Source organism: Schistocerca cancellata, chromosome 4 (assembly GCF_023864275.1).
Source record: "Schistocerca cancellata isolate TAMUIC-IGC-003103 chromosome 4, iqSchCanc2.1, whole genome shotgun sequence".
NCBI lineage: Eukaryota > Metazoa > Arthropoda > Insecta > Orthoptera > Acrididae > Schistocerca > Schistocerca cancellata.
Genome location: NC_064629.1, coordinates 458,329,730 through 458,347,167, shown reverse-complemented (window position 1 = coordinate 458,347,167; position 17,438 = coordinate 458,329,730). Strand labels below are relative to the sequence as shown.

The following is a 17,438-nucleotide window of genomic DNA, read 5'->3' as shown; positions in this document are numbered from 1 at the left end:
GTAAACCATTCTTTGTTTCTCTGACACTGTAGTATTATGTGTTTCAAAGGTTTGTAGCAGTAAGTCATACTCTACCGAAGAACAAAGCGTTACAGGTATAGTATTAATTAAATTCAGACTCAGAGGTCGTTTAAGTGGAATGAGTACCTGTCATTAATGTTTTGTAGCATCTCATAAACGTAACAAAAAACGACGCTGGTGAATTAAAAGCCATATGGATGTAAAATTACACGGTTTGGCAGCCACTGAACACCGGTGAAATTTTTTGTATTGAAATGACATAGAAATACATGGTGCACGCGACCCACGTCTCAACAGAACTGTTTCCATGTAAACAAGACTCTACATCGCAAAAGGACGCGCTAGACCTTACATAGTGGTTTCGTCCAGGATAATAGGAGGTCTCACTAATAACAAATTATCCATACTGGTTTCATTAGATGGATTAATAAGGCACTTAATTTGTTTCCATTACTGCGCATTTTCGGCCATAAGGCTGATCTCAAAAATTTGCATAGTACCGGAGACTAAAATAAACGTTTCCAGATTAGAGCCCAACCACTCATTAAATCTCACAGTCATAAAACGTAAAGTTGGACCAGACTTGAAAATTAAAGACAAGGCGTCAAGTGTATCTAGAGCAGCAGTCATGCAGTGTACCACTTGGTATATTCTTATACTCATAAGTAGTATACTGCAACACTGTTGCTGTAGACACTCTTGACGTTATGTGTTTCAGGAGATCCCCTAAGGATTTAACTGTAATGTGATTTAGTGAGAATAGTGTAAAACTTCTCCATCAGGCCCTTAGGACAGGAGGAGACACTTAAATTTAACCGATATGTCAAACATCAGCAAAAGCTACAAAGGGATGTCTTAACTGAGGTTCAAAATGGCTCTGAGCACTATGGGACTTAACATCGGAGGTCACCAGTCCCCTACTACTTAAACCTAACTAACCTAAGGACATCACACACATCCATGCCCGAGGCAGGATTCGAACCTGCGGCCGTAGCAGTCGCGCGGTTCCAGACTGAAGCGCCTAGAACCGCTCGGCCACCGCGGCCGGCCGCTTAACTGAGGTGTTTTATTGGTAAAAGCACAGGCATTCCCGTTACAAAGTAGCATGTTAGGTGCTGGGTCGTTTCTTTCTTGAGAAGTCAGGAATGCAGGCAAACACTTGAAGCAGTACACTAGGGAGCTACAAGTGTAAAGTACAGCAACATGGAGTACCTGAGAATTGGATGAGATTTATCTTACTACATTTCGCCCACTGCAAGATCGGAAATTGTTAACTTGATAAAAGGCTAGAGGGAATGGTTATGCAACATCGATTATTCATTTGTTAGGATTGTAATTTGAGCCCAAAAATGACAAAAATCATGGCGTGGAAAATTCAGTGCCCTGGAGGACAGAGTGACGAAGACTAGTAGCAAAACTGGGAAGCAGGAGAAGAACGAAGTTCAGACAGTCAGGAACAGGATCAGACAGTCAGCAGTCAGTAACGTGGATCGATCAAAAGGTCAGTAATCAGAGAGTAAGGAAGGAGATCAGCCTGTAAGTGAATTTACAAAGCAAAGAGAGAGAGAGAGAGAGAGAGAGAGAGAGAGAGAGAGAGAGAGGAAACGTACAGGAGGGGAATAACCGTAGGTTTACCTTCTGGTAGCATGAATAGCCTATTGACGACATAGTATTCGTACCTTGAGATAGACGCCGGTAATCATTCTGATGTCTATCTTCACTTTCAGACGTATTCATTTCCTCTCCATGTTGAATGGATATTCCTCACAGTGTGATGCTAAAATCGTTATGCATCCGACTGCACTTCGTTGTCTGACCTCAGCCTCCCAAAATTACGCTAACGCCGCCTCTGCAAGGTAATAACCACTGACAATAATTGCCTGGAGACAGAGCAAAAAAAAAAAAAAAAAAAAAACTGCATTATTCAAAGTGCCCTCTGCCAGAAAGATAAGGCCAGAGGTCAACCACTGCAGAATAATTAATAACTTAAAAACCAGCGACGGTTTTGCCGTACATCCAGAAAAAACGGAAAATGAATCTGACGGCTCTCAACCTGCACTGACACCATCAACGAGGGATGACTGATGGTTTGTGCTGACTTCACATCTAATTCATATGACTTCATGCAAAACGGACTCTGTCGAATGGTGCCATGATACTGCAATTCTCTCCTCCCCTCCCCCCCCCCCCCAACCCCCTTGTGTTGCTGATAGATTAATAAACCTAAATAATCTGCTGATTAATTTTCCTAAAAAATATCTGTTTTACTTCACTTTTTGCACCCAGCGCGTGTATTCTATTTGATCATATCCCCATTTATTGCTGGTGGGAAGACGTTGAAACTACTAGAAACGGAAAAAATTAACCGATGGGGAAAAAATTGCAACACCAAGAAGGAGTTGTGCGACATAAACGAAAGATGGTAGACGTGTTTCTGCATCAGAAAGATGATGTCTATTCAAATTTCGCCCCAGTCCCTTAAGAGTGGCGCTAGTAGCGCCACTATGAGAATGCAAATCAGGTTTGATTTAAATAAAAGTTGTAAAGGTCATGAGCTTTAATTATCTTTGAGATTGGACGTTGTGAGCTGATGTTGGTCAAGATTGCCTTTAAGGGGACGAAGTCACCGTTACCAACACCTCACTGGGTTTGAACGAGGGAGTGTAATAGGGCTACGAGAAGCTGGATGTTCCTTCTGCGAAATTTCTGAAAGACATGGCACGACTGAAGCCACTGTACGTGATTGCTGGTAGTGGTGCTCACGAGAATGTACGGTCTCAAGAAGACCGGACTCCGGACGGTCACGTGGCTCTACCGAGAGGGAAGACCATCGTGTTCGGCGCATGACTCTAACGCATCGTACTGCATATGCAGCAGCAGTAGGAGCAGGGGTTGACACTACGGTAACCCAAGGAACTGTTACAAATCAGTTACTTCAAGGACAGCTGCGGGCCAGACGCCCTGTAGCGTGCATTCCGCTGATCCCAAACATTAACGAGTTCAGTGGTGTCAAGCGTGAGCTCATAGGAGGGCAGGGTGGAGGTCAGTTCTGTTTTCTCATGAAGATGGTTCCGCCTCGGTACCAGTGATAGCCAGTGGTTAGTAGGAGGCCAGTTGAGGGCCAGCGACCAACCTGTCTGTTTGTTGGACTCACTTGACCTACACCTGGAATTATGGTCTGCAGCGCTATTTCGTATGACAGCAGGAGCTCCCTCTTGGTTATCCCACGCACTCTCACTGCTAATTTGTTCGTTAATCTGGTTCCTTCTTTCAAAGATATGCGACATACAAAGGGGGCGGATCCTGCTCACCGAATTCCAAGGAAGATATGAGCCAGTTAATTCCAGAATAAGAGATTGTAAGTTAAGAGGAAAGTGTAAAATACTTAAATATCGCATACTAGACCAACCCGTTGTGCAAAACTCTTCATTAGCTCTTTTAACATGGGAGTGCTTACCTGACTGTACGCCGCATTCTTAGCACAGTGTTCCCGTACCTGGAACACCAAAGGCACAAGCAACTGCAGCGTCGGACCACTGTCGGCTTGCACAGCCTTCGTAACCTCTTGAAATACTCATGAAATCTGAATTAATTTGTCAGGCACCTGGTAATTCCAGTTCCCAGACAAGTGTATTTTCCCGAATTAAAGTACAACATCAGCAATTTTTTCATGCTGCAAAGACACGGATTTTAGTATGACACATAACAGCGTACTCTCAATGTACTGCTTCACGGTTAACTGTGACCGTGAGTCTCTCACATGGCCACCTCTTTTTAAATAAGTTATGGCGTTTGTCTTTGATTCCAAAGATGCATAAATATTAGGGAATTATTTCTGCAACCATTTATCCTCAAGGGTGTGGCTGAGAACAGTGATGAGGAAGGGCCTACTGTATCGCCGACACAGTAGTTCAGCGTGTTCGGTCAGAGAGCTCGTTGGCCTCTGTAATAAAAAACTGAGTGGAAGGATCTACAACCGAACTTGACCGGATGTCATGTGACGTCCGCAACGACCAAACACCACCACCACCACCACCACCACAACAACAACAACAACAACAACAAAAACTGTATAGAAGACGAGTAGCACTTTTCTCCATATAATGTGGGAACTCTGAAACAAAGAGGACCACATTTTTTCATTCCAGCTCTCGCGAAATTGAATGCATAGTAAGAGTCGTATAGTGCGTTTTAGAGTACGCGTCCGTCCATATGTCAGGTGTACTATCAGGCTTAAATGTATACAAACAACTTTAATTGCGTTGCCTGTGATTTATGTGCAACAAAGGTAACATAACTGTCTTAGATGTCCTCTACTCTTTTCAGGATTGTTGTTTGACTACACAAATATGGTTAAGGCAAGAGACCTCAAGAGAGAACTGGTCGCTATGACTATCAATCAAGATGCAGATTAGTACCACGATAATACCAGAACACAGGTTGTTAGAGATGACACAACCATTACGCTGGTAAACTCAAATTTATTACAATAAATGATATTTCTAAAAGCAGCTTTGGCCTTGAAATTATAGGACGAAACTAGACAAATGGTTCAAATGGCTCTGAGCACTATGGGACTCAACTGCTGAGGTCATTAGTCCCCTAGAACCTAGAACTAGTTAAACCTAACTAACCTAAGGACATCACAAACATCCATGCCCGAGGCAGGATTCGAACCTGCGACCGTAGCGGCCTTGCGGTTCCAGACTGCAGCGCCTTTAACCGCACGGCCACTTCGGCCGGCGACGAAACTAGACACGATAGATCTTAAATATCATTATAATCACAAGTAACAAAGTCTGCACACGTTTAAACCTGAAATGGAACGGCGCATAATTTTGTGCTGGACGGGGATTCGAACCCTGTACCTAATCGGCCTGTTAACTAAGCACAATCAAATGTTAGAAATCAAAATTTTTCACCAGTAGAGAGAGGACTGAAACGGAAATTATGAGACGAAAACGTTTTGCCCTACAGAAATTCGAAATCTGGATCTATCGTCGTTGACTTCTAGTTAGGAACACACGTAAAAAAATAGTTTTATTTCACTTGTAGCGAGCAGTACACATGCCTGACCTGGAAATAACATGATTAAAAGTTCTGTGTCAGAGTGGGAGTCGAAACTGGTATCCTCCTTAATTGTTGACAAAGGACGGAGAGGCGTTAAAATTCATAATCATTTGTCACCTGTAGTCTGGTGTGCGTGCGCTAGAGCTTCAAATGACAAGATGGACACTTTTGTGCCAGACAACGTTTCGAACTAAGACACACTCCTTTCGTGGAGACCTTGAGGTGTTTGGAATCAGAGGGAAACGATGAAACAGCGGAAATGTACGATGTCAGAGGAGTCAAACGTAGCGAAAGGGATATCTGAGTTTCAATCCCAGTCCATCTCCAATATTTTCCACATCTCCGGCTCATACAATAAAATATAAAAGGTCTGTGACTTAACCTGACGACTGGCCCAGTAATACAAAAAAACTCGTGTAATGAAGTTTACTGATGACAGGGTTTCAAACTAGCGGCGCTTCCGCCTCTGTCGTGGCCCAGCCTTCACCGACTCACCTCCAATCGGTAGCGAAGGGACGTCGTGTTTAATGTGGATTGGGAACCCCGGTGCAACACTGGACTATTCAAGAGGCGATACCAGAGGTGAAGGGAGAGTTTTTGTACTTGTTAAATTGATTGCCTGGTGTGAGAATAGAACGCAGACGTTAAGCATACGTAGATAAAATCATTGCAAGCTTTTTGTTTTATTTTTATGTTCTGACCACTTCTATATCCTTTTTTTTTCGGCCACTAAGCAGTCCGATTCAGTGACCACTTTTTAATTTTATTTTTTTTACAATAGTTACATTTACACAATCTTAACATTCTTTCACTTCACGTAAAAGAACCCTTACAAAATAAAATCAACAAAAGAAAATGCTCCTCTCATTGGCCAGTGTACTGCTTTTCTCTTCGTACTCGGGTATGGGATGTCGTCAGGGTAAAGTAAGGACAACAATAAAATCGCATGAGGCACTGTGCGTTGGATGAAGGTGAATAGGGGCAGAGCAGTTCTCACACTCCCTTTGCCGCCCCACAAACTAGTTGGTGGATGTCTGCATCTTGCACAACGGCGTTGCCGCGTCGTGTATTTACCATTCACATAATAGTACCATATAGTTCGCGCCGCCGTCGATAAGTTCGGGGTGGGGGTGGAGTATTATTGCACCAGACCGTATTCCAGTCAACAGTAGGATACTTGCTTTCGGCCGCATTCCGTCGCTGTTGCAAAATGAGGGTGCTATACACTCTGCGGACTGCTGGTAGATCGTCAATGCCCAGCTTACTGCTCAGGTAACCGTAGTCTAGCAGAAAAATACGGCAGTGGGACAATGCTGTAAGGATGTGGTAAATAACTATCGGCGGGCCCAGATTTGGTGGCACAATTTCCGTACGAAGGAGTGAGATCAGACGGCTATGGTCACAGCCTCAGTCGGAAGAATAACGCCAAAGCCTTGAAGTACACACTTGTCAGTCCGAGGCCGCTACGAGTCATCGGGAGAGTGAGCGTTGTGTAACTTACTTTGAAGAGATATCCTTGGTTAGCGTAATGGTCGAAGGCTGCCTGTCCTCTCGCGGCATGGGAATTATTCTTGCCAAATATACGAGGGTTGGAACTTAAATAGTGGCAACTATCTATTCACAACCGATACAAAAGAGTTACATGTTTGCACCTGTTACTGTCCTTCAAAGTAGCCAGCAGCGTTGTGGAACCCGTTGCCAGCGTGGAAGGCGTAGTATACCATTATCAGAGCCTGTTCTGTTGATGGTGCGAATGGAGCGGTCTGCTGCCTGTCGATTCTCTGGAACGGTTCTGAAGCGAATGCCACGAAGTGGTTCCTTCATCTTCGGAATCAAATCAAAGTCACAAGGACTTGAGTCCGGGGAGTATGGTGGATGGTACAGTACTTTCCAGTCCCATCGACCGAACAGAGAAGCCACAGCTTCCTGTGCATGCACCCGTGCATTGTCGTACAAAATGATAGGTGGGTTGCGGATAAAGTGTCGCCGCTTCTTTCTTATGGGTCGCCGCGAAAGTCGAAAGTGCGTCAGAGCTCCCTTACGGTGAAGGTTATGGTGATTCTCGTGTACGACTGTGATGGTGTTTTCCTAACGCATTACTTTCCTCCATGGCAGACCGTCATTGCGCAGTATTACTGTTCGTTTTTGGAGCATCACCTGCGACCAGCTTTGCGAAAGAAGCGGCGACAAAAAATGGTTCAAATGGTTCTGAGCACTATGGGACTTAACGTCTGAGGTCATCAGTCCCCTAGAACTTAGAACTACTTAAATCTAACTAACCTAAGGACATCACACATATCCATGCCCGAAGCAGGATTCGAACCTGAGACCGTAGCGGTCACGCGGTTCCAAACTGAAGCGCCTAGAACCGCACGCCCACACCGGCCGGCAAGCGGCGACACTTTCTGCGCACGCCACACATCATTTTGCACGACAATGCGTGGGCGCATACAGCGCAAGCTGAAGCTGCTCTGTTCGGTCGATGGGACTGGGAAGTACTGTACCATCCACCATACTCCCCGGAGTTAAGTCCTTGTGACTTTAATTTGATTCCGAACATGAAGGAACCACTTCGTGGCATTCGCTTCAGAACTATTCCAAAGATTCGACAGGCAGTAGACCGCTCCATTTGCATTATCAACAGCACAGGCTCTGCTAACGGTATACTACGCCGTCCACATCGCTGCCAACGGGTTCTACACAATGCTGGTGACTACTTTGAAGGACAGTAACAGGTGCAAACATGTAACTCTTTTGTATCGGTTGTGAATAAATAGTTGCCACTATTTAAGTTCCAACCCTCGTATAATATTGACACCAAGCAGACGTTAACTAATTCGACCTTTTCCAGCATATCGAGGGACCGTAAGGAGCGTAGGCGGATAAAGGCCCTGATATCGCTCAAGAGGCGTTTGTAGTTGAGAGCCATCGTGCGGCGCATTGTCTTAGAGTACACCACCCCCAAAAATTTCATCTGAGTAACTACTTTAATGCGTCCTTCCGGTTACGCAGGTAACCCGCCACTAATGTTCATAATTCCCGATTTTCACCTGTTCATTTGTGCACCAGCCGCTTTTCCATATCTCTCAACCAAGCCATGTCAATCTCTTCGTTAGAACGTATGAAAAGGACTACATCATCCGCGTAAGCCCGATACACAAATTTATCTCCTCGTACATTGACTTCCTATAGCGTTTTGGGGAGTAGAAACAACAGCGGCTCGATCGCGAGTGCAAACAGGCCCATGGGGAGGGGACCCATCTCTGACGGAGCGTTGTATCTGTATTGGTCCTGCTAAGAGTCCGTTCACTAAGACCATTGGCTGTGATCCGTGAAGAAGCCGTATTACTGTCATGCCATTTAAATAGCGCGGTTGTCACCAACTCCTGTCTGATCTTTTCCCGTCAACAGTGTAAGGGCTAGTTTTAAACGAAGTGCCAAAAATCTTGCAAAGAGTTTATAATCGCTGTTAAGAAGTGTTATTGGCCGGAATTGATGTACAGAGTATCCTGACGATGTCTTCGGAATGGGGATGATCAGATCTTGCGTAAAATCGCGAGGTACAGTCACATTAGGGGTGAGTAACTCCTGGAACAACTGTTGCAACGTCAGCGTTAGTATATCTTAAAATTCCCTGTAGAACTATATGGGTAGTAAATCGGGTCCAGCGGATTTATTCATGCGACCCTTTGCCAAAGACGTCGTCACGTCTTCCTCCGTCACATCCGACTGCATCTCATCGGCAGTACCGCGGTCCAGTCGGTGCGGCAGTGCCGTGAGCATTTCATCGAGTGCCGCTCCATCCGGAGTATTCTACGAGTACAAACGGGCGTAGTAATCCGCAAACCCCCTTTTTATTTCTGCCTGAGTTTTCAACGGCTGGTCGTCCTCTGTCCGAAGTGTCGTTACACGTTTTCTTTCGGACTACCCTTTTTGTCCTACTATGTGGTGCATGGAGGTTGGTTCATGCGCAAACTCATATCCTCGCCGTGCTCTAATGACTGTATCATTCATGTTTTGGGACATGAGTTGCGACAGTTTAGCTTTGATGTGGTTGATTTCTATAAGACGAACCGGTTGCTGTTGTGGATTGTTGTACAGATCACGAAGGACATTGAAATAAAATTCCACTATGTTGTTGAACCATCGCATTCTATCTCGGGAGTAGCTCATCAGTGTCCGCCTCAAAGCCAGTTTGGCGCACTGTATCCACCACAGGAGCACCAACTGATGTAGATGTTTGCATCGTAAACATTTTGTCCAGGTTTCGGCGACTACTGCAAGGCAATCTCGATCCTTCAGAACGGCTGCATTCAGTTTACTCAGACCTCAGCTGCGACAGGTTACTTGGCGCGCCAGGGTAATGGTGCATATATGTGCCAAGTGGTCTGAAAAGATCGTCGGCCAAAGTTCCTACCACTGAAGATTGGTACGAGGCTCGCGCGACGTATACATCCGGTGCAGGTGGCTCACTGACGTAGCCTTAAAGAACGTGAACCCCGGCGCGTCCCCATGTAGGCATGTCCAATAATCCAGCAAGATCGTGTTACGTACGATAGTGGAGAGCCTGGGCACGTGTTGCAATTGAGTGTCTGATCGCATGGTGACAACACGAAGCTAAAGTCACCTCCGAGAACGACATAATGGTACCTGCCCGCTAACAGGGACATCATCTCAGTCCGATAGAATTCGAAGCGAGCGCGTCTGTTTCTGGAGCCAGATGGAACAGCGTTTACGTTCACCGACATCCGATTGATAATCCGTACGTCGACGAGCGTAAGCGCTGTTTCTCTCGCCGAAAGTGGAAACTTGATATTCGTAACTTCGGTACCCACCGTCAGGTGGCTTGCGGAGTATGGACGTAGAAGTAGGTGTAGATTGCAGTGCCCAGTTCGTGTGCGGTATCAGGATCATATAAGAGCGCTATAAGCACGTACGGAGTGGAGATCCGACTCTCTTACCTCCTATAACAAGGAGATATCGACCTCTGCAGCCCGTAACATGTCACTTTTACGTGAACTACTGATTTTGTTTATGTTTATCTTCACCGTTCGATATGTCTGTTGACGGTTCATTCTGCACAACTCTGCTACATATTCTGCAACTCGCCGTTCCGAGACGTCAGCTGTCTCACTTGCACCTCCTCGTAATGAACTGTCCATGGTACTTTGGTTGTCGGCCGCGTCCTGTGATGCTGTCGGTATGTCCGTCGTTCCTGCATCCTGGTTGTCACGCTCAACATCATCCGCCCGTTTCACGGGATTGTGCTCAGGGACGGCTCGGTTCAGTGTCGGAAAATGTAGATCTGGACCACCGCATGGTTCGGGTTGTTGCACCGTATCCACTGCCATGGGTGTCACGCTACTGTCTTCGCCACCATAGTAACGTCGGGTTATCACTTGTTGTATGGGTTCCTGTTCTTTTGCATGGCCCATTGCGTTTGTGCTATATGTTTAATCTGTTCTCGATATGTGCGAGCTGCCTCGCCGGCATCAGGTGGTGAGACGCTGTTGTTCCTTGCGCTTCTTTTGTTGGTGCCGATACGTGTGTGCTCCTTCCGTGTCTGATGTTTGAGACAGCCCCATACTCGGAGTTCCAGAATCCCCTCCCATCTCGTGCACCACGTCAGTGACCACACCCATCTCTTCCGTTCGTATAGGATCAAAGGGCGCTGAAACAGCGTCACCTGCGGCGTTTTCCACCCGTCTCACTGGTTCATTCACTACGGGCCCATCCTGCACGGCTGCTGTCTCCTGTGGTTCATCGGGAGGTACTTGTGCCACGGGGAGTGGTGTCGTAGTTCCTCGTGCAGCCTAGACGTGTGTGAGGGGGCATGCTTGGGGTCGTTGCGATTCAAGGTTCTCTCCCACCGGTAATCGCGCAATTCGTCGTTGCAGGCACTCTGATCGCACGTGATCTTCTTTGTAACAGCTGGAGCTTCAAATGGCTCTATGCACTATGGGACTTAACATATGAAGTCATTAGTACCCTACATTTAGAACTACTTAAACCTAACTAACCTACGGACATCACACACATCCATGCCCGAGGCAGGATCCGAACCTGCGACCGTAGCGGTCACGCGGTTCCAGACTGTAGCGCCTAGAAACGCTCGGCCAACCGGAGCATGTGCGAAGTTGCCCCTCATACATAATGACCGTACTGCAGCCACAAATGTATACATAAGAGGGAACGTACACTCCTGGAAATTGAAATAAGAACACCGTGAATTCATTGTCCCAGGAAGGGGAAACTTTATTGACACATTCCTGGGGTCAGATACATCACATGATCACACTGACAGAACCACAGGCACATAGACACAGGCAACAGAGCATGCACAATGTCGGCACTAGTACAGTGTATATCCACCTTTCGCAGCAATGCAGGCTGCTATTCTCCCATGGAGACGATCGTAGAGATGCTGGATGTAGTCCTGTGGAACGGCTTGCCATGCCATTTCCACCTGGCGCCTCAGTTGGACCAGCGTTCGTGCTGGACGTGCAGACCGCGTGAGACGACGCTTCATCCAGTCCCAAACATGCTCAATGGGGGACAGATCCGGAGATCTTGCTGGCCAGGGTAGTTGACTTACACCTTCTAGAGCACGTTGGGTGGCACGGGATACATGCGGACGTGCATTGTCCTGTTGGAACAGCAAGTTCCCTTGCCGGTCTAGGAATGGTAGAACGATGGGTTCGATGACGGTTTGGATGTACCGTGCACTATTCAGTGTCCCCTCGACGATCACCAGTGGTGTACGGCCAGTGTAGGAGATCGCTCCCCACACCATGACGCCGGGTGTTGGCCCTGTGTGCCTCGGTCGTATGCAGTCCTGATTGTGGCGCTCACCTGCACGGCGCCAAACACGCATACGACCATCATTGGCACCAAGGCAGAAGCGACTCTCATCGCTGAAGACGACACGTCTCCATTCGTCCCTCCATTCACGCCTGTCGCGACACCACTGGAGGCGGGCTGCACGATGTCGGGGCGTGAGCGGAAGACGGCCTAACGGTGTGCGGGACCGTAGGCCAGCTTCATGGAGACGGTTGCGAATGGTCCTCGCCGATACCCCAGGAGCAACAGTGTCCCTAATTTGCTGGGAAGTGGCGGTGCGGTCCCCTACGGCACTGCGTAGGATCCTACGGTCTTGGCGTGCATCCGTGCGTCGCTGCGGTCCGGTCCCAGGTCGACGGGCACGTGCACCTTCCGCCGACCACTGGCGACAACATCGATGTACTGTGGAGACCTCACGCCCCACGTGTTGAGCAATTCGGCGGTACGTCCACCCGGCCTCCCGCATGCCCACTATGCGCCCTCGCTCAAAGTCCGTCAACTGCACATACGGTTCACGTCCACGCTGTCGCGGCATGCTACCAGTGTTAAATACTGCGATGGAGCTCCGTATGCCACGGCAAACTGGCTGACACTGACGGCGGCGGTGCACAAATGCTGCGCAGCTATCGCCATTCGACGGCCAACACCGCGGTTCCTGGTGTGTCCGCTGTGCCGTGCGTGTGATCATTGCTTGTACAGCCCTCCCGCAGTGTCCGGAGCAAGTATGGTGGGTCTGACACACCGGTGTCAATGTGTTCTTTTTTCCATTTCCAGGAGTGTATTTCCGAAGATCGATTCTGACTTAACGTACACCATTGAGAACAGGATACGCCACAAAGCTCAACCACTTTTCCTCTGTATTTGCGAGGACCGTCCCGTATTACAGCAAGTCCGACGTTACTTGTTGCGCTGTTACCTTAAGTCGTAATTCAAAAACACGCACCGTTCTTATTCCAATGCCCGCTGGCTCCACAAGGACATTTCCTACATTTCCATCGGAGTGAAGGAACTTATAAGACCCGCCTGATGTCCGAAGGAGTCGGTCACAGCTATTGACATTGATAAGTTGTACACATACGACGCTTGCCACTATCGAAAGATGAATGCCAATCAGTTCCTGAAGATCGAGTTTCACCACTTCTCTCAAAAAAGTTCAACTTCAAGCACTTTTGGTCGGGCAAGTCGGTCCTCGAATGTGAACTTCACTGTCGATTTTCGTAAAGAGGTAGCCATATGAACGTCGCCTGTGTACTCTGAACGCTTCGCTGCTATCACAACACTCGCCGCTTCCTCTACGCTGTTTGCCGTAGCTAGAACGAAAACAATACGTTCTCGCCTCACGGTTACTCAAGCCCGACTTGATCCAATAGACCACCAACCTACACAGAGGATTAATTCATTTCGTATACTCACACAGAAAGAGAATTTGATTATACTCTGTTCAAAATTTTTATTTCCTTGTTCGTTCACATCGATATACATTAGCAGACTGTGTGCTTTTGACTTGATTTAGTAATCACTGAAATAAAATAACGTAATGGCCAGCTGTACGAATTGGCAACAAGGTATGATTCGGAAATTTCTGCAGGAAGTGTTGCTTTCCACTTGCGATATTGTGCTGATGTATATAGTTATGGTCTGCTAATAAATATGACGCTGTGTAAACACAAACGCTAGATATCGAGCACACTCGTCTTTACGTTTTGAACTGCATTTCATCTCAGGTAAAATCCTAACATTTTCTCATGCAAAGTATTATGTGAAAAGTATTGCTGTATTTAATCTACCAGGGTAAAGCTTACCTAAAAAAACCGGACAGGTTCAAGTAGGACTCGGTGTCTGAGGATTCCGGCTAAACTTAATTTGTGATGATAATAATAATAATTTCGTGTCGCTCAATGCCCTGGTGCAAGTCTTTCTATTGGAAGCCACTTCAGCGACTTTCGTGTCTCTAGCCGACCCCAGATATCCAACAGGGGAGAGGGGTCCTATAGTTTAACGTGGAATTCGAGCCACTTTTGTTACTGGCGACTCCTCACAATATTGAGAGGTCAGTAGAACGTTAGGAGGAAGACCGAAGAAACGTGATCCGCCCGAAACCAGTCGGGGTGCAGGCACGCATTTCACCGCAAGACTATCAGGACCGGCGTGTATTTTAACCTTCATCTATAGGATTTCATGACAGTCTGCGTGTATCAATGTATGTGAAATATTAAATATATGACGGTGTCTTTTGATTAAGTTGACTTAGAATCTTAAATATTTTACATCACGAAAGACTGTAGACGTTAGTATTTTACATATATTTCAACTTGACATTTCTATTCATTCCTGAGAAAAAGAAGTCGTAACAGACGGACAGACAGATGAAATAAAAAATAAAATAAAATAACTGGAAACCACTGTGTATTAACCTCATAAACAGAAGATAATGGTTGACCATAACATAAAACAGAATCATAGGCGTGTGTGAGTCCTCAGAATGTAACAGTATGCATCTAGTGGCACAAAGAAGAAGTTACATGTTATGAACTGCATTACGGTTACCTTCCTCGCTCCTTATCTAACAACCAGAAAGAACATTTCTTTGTGGACGGAAATTCTCATTAAACTTGGATTAACACATCCTTATCTCCTAACAATAATTCTCTACGGGCGTGGAATCCAAAAACTGCCTGACCATCGTCAGACTATTTTCGTTAATGGGGGGGGGGGGATACTTTGTTGATGTTTAATTTCTCACTTATATTTTTCTGTTATGTTTCATAAGCCAACGACAAGTGCCATGAGTATATGCTCTGTTCTAATAAAAATGAATTACAACTTACCATGTACCCTTACGACCAAAGTCTAATATAATAAAAGGAATACGATCTGCAACTCTAAACTGCCCAAAACATCACGATTTAGCATCATATGACGCACCTCTGATTCCGATATGGTCTGTGCCTAAGTGATGTTCAGTGTCCTACCCAAGAAGCATATCGGGCTTACCACAGAAATGTATAAATCTTGCAGTGATAATAGACCCACAATGAACCCAGTTATCAAATTATTCAGTGACACACATAATCAACTGAATTGTGTAATAAAATAATTAAGATGTGTGTCGATAAAGGGTGCAAGGTTCCAGTTTCTTTTTTTTTTTGCGCCTTTAGATCTATGGGGTACTAAATTCAAGCTGATGTGAGACTTAAGATGGTGATGTTAGATTTCCTTAATGGTTTTCGATATGGAAGCTTATAGCTTGATAAAAGAAGAGGAAAGTAACCGACAAAAGGTTTGGACCTCTGGCGTGATCAGAACCTATATCAGTGGCAGCATTTGCTGCACAGATCAGTCACGTTACGGCTTAGCTGGCGAGCCATTGCTGCTAGGAGTTCGTTCTCAGTGTGGTACTCTTCATTAATAGAGATTATTGGCAGTATTCAATATGGTTCTGTGTGAAATGACCTTTATGAAATCAAATAATAAATCTGACACCCTAATGTTACAAAATGGTTCAAATGGCTCTGAGCACTATGGGACTTAACATCTGAGGTCATTAGTCCCCTAGAACTTAGAAATACTTAAACCTAACTAACCTAAGGACATCACAAACATCCACGCCCGAGGCAGGATTCGAACCTGCGACCGTAGCGGTCTCGCGGTTCCAGACTGAAGCGCCTAGAACCGTTCGGCCACACCGGCCGGCCCTAATGTTACACCTGAAGTGAAGATCAGTCAGATTATTTATCGGAATTGGCAACGAAATGTCAGGCAAATTTAGCAGGACAATCCTGAATCACATCAGGAAGTAAATCGACCATCACATAGTTGCCGAGCGTATTCTATAACACTGTTAAATCTCTATTAGACTACTGACAGGAAGAAGACGTTGTATCAGCTGATATACTGACCTGGTTAACACTTGGCAATCTCTCCTTTCGAAGACGTGGCGAAGCTGTTGCTACCGCTTTCACTGGCATGTGAAATATCTGAAGCATAGCCCAGAGACTTAATTTTTCTTATTTTTTATTCCATTTCTGCAACTATGATTTTGATCTAAAAGACAGTTATAAATAATATCCAGACTCACCAACTGTAACTCAAACATTTGAAATTATGAGTAGGGGCCCTACAGTAGCAGGGAAAAGTTTGTTGTGGCACATTTTGTCGGTGTGAGTTGCCTACATCAGGCGCAGGTATGCACTCAGGGGCAAACCTATTGTTCTCCTTTGATTGATAGGTCCTTAACCTATTGTTCTGCTAAAAGGATCCTTTCTTTTGATTGACAGGCACTTAACCTATTGTAACCTATTGTTCCCCCACCTCTCCCCCTCCTCCAAACCCCCTCCCTTCTTACTGCTACAGGTACACATTTAAGTCAGTGTTATTGGATAGCCCCTCTCACTATTTATCAATTTGACTGACCACTTAATTAAACTGATCAATTAATTAACCTCTACCTCTCAGGTAAACCCCCTCCCTTCCCATCCTCCCTTCCAGAAATTGGTGGGAAAAAGACTCAGGTGATCGGTCATTTGAAGGGAGATCGATTGCTGTGTATAGAATATTGTTTTAGGGGATTCAAGGCAGTGTATGAATACATGGAAATCGGTGGCTCTTTGGTGGAGAGGAAAGATCTCATAACAATAAAAATTCAGTTTGTGGAGGTTGGAAATCTCTTGCTCACCATGCTCTGCTGTTTGGAAACATGAAGGTGTTGTAAGAGGTAATTACATGAGGCAAACATGTTGCATAACCCAATGTTCAGCACTGTACTCTGGGTGTCTTAACCTAATGTTCGACCCTTTGTTGGCATTTAACTTTTTGTTATGTTAAGTGGTTTTCGTTGTCACCCCCATATCCTTAAATTATTGTACCGTCTTTGATACCAAATTAAGTAATTAGTTATGTCCTCCCACCATTTACTGGTACACTTTTCGCATTTCACATGCTCTTGAACTCCATTTCTGGCGCATTCTTCTTTGTCAGCCACCCCCTTAAACTATTGAACTGCGTTTTACATAAAAATTATGCAAATTAACTTATTCTTCAGCACTTAACCTGCTGTTCTGTTCCATGTTACACACTCACGCGCACCCTCCCATTAAGTATTGTAAAGCTAACAGCACGTTGATATGAAAAATTTATGCAAATTAACTAAATCAATATTATAATTCTTTAAGCTTTCCTTTATGAGGCGTTGTCAGTTGAGATACTGGAACAGCGTCATCTAAGAATCTATTGAGAATAAGGTTGCGGAGAATCTCATTAACCAGGACACCGGTTTCCAGCTGAGCTCGGCCTGGAACCCATCACTCGACCTTCTGAAGACGCAACGTAGACACCATCCAGACCCCAAGGGACATAAGTATAAGGTTTGAATTAGAGATGACAGCCCAGTACATGTAACTAAGGACGTACGTAAATTGGCATCTCAGACAACAAAGTATCTGAGGACACTCTTCCGAGTCTCGAGCTACGATTTGAACACAATCGGCCAGAGAATGGCGCTGCAGCTG

General features: G+C 45.7%; 1 protein-coding gene across 1 annotated transcript in view; it reads right to left on the bottom strand.

The window, feature by feature from the left end:
- The window catches only part of LOC126184252 (Down syndrome cell adhesion molecule-like protein Dscam2), a 536,335-nt gene extending 525,893 nt beyond the window's left edge, over positions 1-10,442 (bottom strand). The window contains exon 1 of the mRNA XM_049926621.1: positions 10,201-10,442. Coding sequence (XP_049782578.1) covers positions 10,201-10,442 — 242 coding nt within the window. The remainder of the gene's footprint in view (positions 1-10,200) is intronic.
- Between the last annotated feature and the right edge of the window lie 6,996 nt (positions 10,443-17,438).